The following is a 3,365-nucleotide window of genomic DNA, read 5'->3' as shown; positions in this document are numbered from 1 at the left end:
CCTAATATATTTCTTTTAATATTTTTAAAAATACGTTTTTATTGATTTCAGAGAGGAAGGGAGATGGAGAGACAGAAACATCAATGATGAGAGAATCATTAATCGGCTGCCTCCTGCATGCCCCCACTGGGGATCGAGCCTGCAACCTGGGCATGTGCCCTGACGGGGAATCAAACCCTGACCTCCTGTTCCATAGATCAACCAACATTCAACCACTGAGACATACCAGTTGGGCACGTATTTCAATTTGGAAACTGAAGTTCATAGAAAGTCATAAAAATTCATTTTAAGTCAGATTTATTGATTGCCTATAGTGTGCATGGTCCTCGTTAGACACAACGAAATTCAGGCACAAAAGAGACACAAGATCCCTGGCCTCAGGAACCTTATGATCTAATTAGTAGAACACAGATTAGAAACAAAAGACAGACAAGTTACATGTCAATGCTCACTTACTAGAATTGACATTAAAGAGCAGTAATTTAAGTAATCCAAATGGCATCTAATCCTAAAATCATTTATAAAATGTATTTGGCCTTGAAATCCATAGCACTTCAAGCAAGATAATTAAGTTCCATTGCAGATAAAGTCACAAAGACGCAAATACTCTGACACCCTTCAGAGCATTATTAATGATTTTTGTTATTGTGGATCTTCTGCTTTCTTCTTATTATCGTTCGCAGCCTCCGTAATACCAGTTTATCAGACAGAAGCATGTCATCTTGTTGTTCTAGATAATCCAGTAAGTTTTCGGTCCATTCAAGTGCAGCTTTATGGCTAATGTGCTTCTCTGGATTCACTTCTGTTTTTCTGGTCTTGCTGGGAGGCTTTTGCTCAGCAGGCTTGGACTGGTCCTCAACACCTTCACTGTCACTTAGCACCTGACAGCTTGAATCACTACTCTGAGAGTCAAACCACTGGTCAATATTCTCAATGTCAACGTGTTCACAGTCTTCTGTATTCTGTAAAACCGTTGCTAAGTTAGCTGCTAAAATGGCTCCTTCATCCATGTTCAGACCTGAATTCTCTTCATTGCCAGGGAAAAGTTTTTTCCAAGCTTTGGTTATGGTACTTGATTTCACCATGTTCCAAGCTCTTGATACTTCATAAATTGCATCCAACACTGTCAAGTTCTTCCAAAACATTTTTGGGTCAATTCCTTCATCCATGTATTTCTGGAGAAGCCCTGCTCGGTAGTATCTTTTTACCGTGGCTAGAACTCCCTGGTTCATAGGTTGAATTAGACTTGTGACATTTGGTGGCAGATATTTCACAATTATTCTGCCATCATCTGAACTCAGCGATTCTTCATGTGGATGTGCTGGAGGAAAATCCAAAAGCAGCACTGCTTTTTCTAGAAGCCCCTTGGATTTCAAATGCTTCTGTACCTGTGGCACAAAGTATTTTTCAAACCACTGTCTGAAAACTGAATGTTCTATCCATGCACTTTTCTGACTGAAATAAGTGACAGGAAAGTTTGAAAGGTCAGCTCCTTTGAATGCACGGGGTCTTTTGGCTTTTCCCACAACACAAAGATTAAGTTTGTGTAAACCTGTGGCATTTGCACAACACATAATAATGATTCTCTCTCTGCTTGACCTATAACCAGAAGTATTTTGGTTAGTTTCAAGAACTAATGTCCTAGATGGTAAACATTTCCAGAACAATCCAGTCTGGTCGGCACCATAAATTTGCTCTGGTTGTAGATTCTCTCTTTCAATAAATTCCTGAAAGTTACCACAAAACTCACTGGCAGCAGTTTCATCTCCTTTTAATTTTGTTCCTTGACTAGCAGCCTTTGGAATACCATGGCGCTGCTTAAATCGAGTTAGCCAGCCAGATGATGCACTAAAATCACCTTCCATCCCTAAAGCATCAAAAAAGAACTTTGCTTGTTTTGCACAAATTGCTCCAGACACTGGAATCCCATCTGTTTTCTGTTGGTTAAACCACTCTATCATAACTCTATCAAGTTCCTCATATGTTGATGACTTCATAGATTTACGTTTGGATACCCCACTTGTAGGATCTGAGTTGTTTGCATAGTTTATTATTCTATCTTTATTCTTTTTAATATCGCGAACTGTGGATTCACCAATCCCATACACCACAGAAAGTTTTTTGAAAGAGATGCCTTCCTCAAGTTTCTTAATAATGTCAAGCTTGTCCTTAATTGTCAACACCACACGCTTACGTTTCCCCAACATTTTAATGTCTAATATATTAGGCAATTACTAGAACAAGTTATTTAACGACCTTGACTTGAACAAAACGAGACTAGAAAATTGGGCTTTAAAAATCCCTTTCCTGTCCCCTTAGGACCTAGACGGATAGTGTGCTGGCCAATTTCTAGGCAAGGCCTATACGACTCTCACTTTGCTGTTTTAAAACTTACAAAATCCCTCAACAAGGACTAGCTCCAATGAACCCTATCTTCTTTCTTCCTCCTCATGTAGTTTAAGGTTTTTTTTTTCATGAACTACAGTCTCGAAGGAGATTACAACCAATGCTGTATCAGCAAGTTCTCTCACAGTCTTAGTGCGCAGTCAATTCTTCTTGCCATCATTACAGGTGAGGTTATAAAAGACTAAGGCTCAGGTGGGATATTTTGGGACACGTGCAGGCGAAGAAATAGTTTAGGAGAGGACTTGCATACTTGACCTATGGGAAAATACAATGGGAAAACTCATGCCCTGACTGTTCTTTCTCGGGCAGCGCACTGTAGGGAATGCTGCCTCCTCCAGGCAAGGACTGTTACAGGTTATGCAAGTGAGTGGTTATGGAAATCATAAGCAGGCAAGGTAAGGCAGGCTGGACAGAAGTGAGCGGTGCAAATAAGGCAAAGGTAGGCAGGCAGAAAACTGCACATTAACACGACACAAACTTATACCTAATGTATTTCACAACCAGAAAGGAAAAAAGGGGGAGACAATAGGTGGTGTCACATGATTACAGAAATCATCAGAAAACTTCCCTGGTGGAAACCAGGACTCATGGTGGAGGGTAGGGGGTGGAAGCTCAGTGATGATGTTATACAGTAATCCGGGTGAAGAATGATCCTCGGTGGGCCAACAGAAGTCCTGCAGTTCCTGTGGGGGGGGCTGCAGAGGTATTCGGAGCCTCAGAAACCTAAAGGAAAATACCAAGAAACATTTTTTTTTCCAATATCAGGGTCTGTGGCATTATCCTGAAACTATGTTGAAAAAATTAGCGTCTCCTACCAGTGTGATGGCTAATAATACTAAGGCATTAGCTAAAGTGACAGAGAGCGGGACCTGAATCGCCTACCTCCTGAATCAAGAGGTCAGAGGGAAGCGGTGCAAGCGAGGGCGTCTCTCCGCAGGGCGAGCTCGAGCGCGGGACGT

General features: G+C 41.3%; 1 protein-coding gene across 1 annotated transcript; it reads right to left on the bottom strand.

Moving 5' to 3' along the window:
- Window positions 1-280: 280 nt before the first annotated feature.
- TIGD2 (tigger transposable element derived 2) lies at window positions 281-3,365 on the bottom strand. Its single transcript, XM_005882613.1, has 2 exons — window positions 3,289-3,365; window positions 281-3,129 (listed from the first exon to the last, which is right to left on the bottom strand). The coding sequence occupies exon 2, from the start codon at window positions 2,205-2,207 to the stop codon at window positions 630-632; it is 1,578 nt and encodes a 525-aa protein (XP_005882675.1). The 5' UTR covers window positions 2,208-3,129; window positions 3,289-3,365; the 3' UTR covers window positions 281-629.

This window comes from Myotis brandtii, unplaced genomic scaffold (assembly GCF_000412655.1).
Source record: "Myotis brandtii unplaced genomic scaffold, ASM41265v1 scaffold730, whole genome shotgun sequence".
NCBI lineage: Eukaryota > Metazoa > Chordata > Mammalia > Chiroptera > Vespertilionidae > Myotis > Myotis brandtii.
The sequence above is the reverse complement of the archived record's forward strand: the minus strand, read 5'-3'. Positions and strand labels throughout refer to the sequence as shown.

Coding starts and splice junctions, on each gene's coding strand:
- TIGD2 (XM_005882613.1), bottom strand. CDS start 2,207: ATGTTGGGGAAACGTAAGCGTGTGGTGTTGACAATTAAGGACAAGCTT.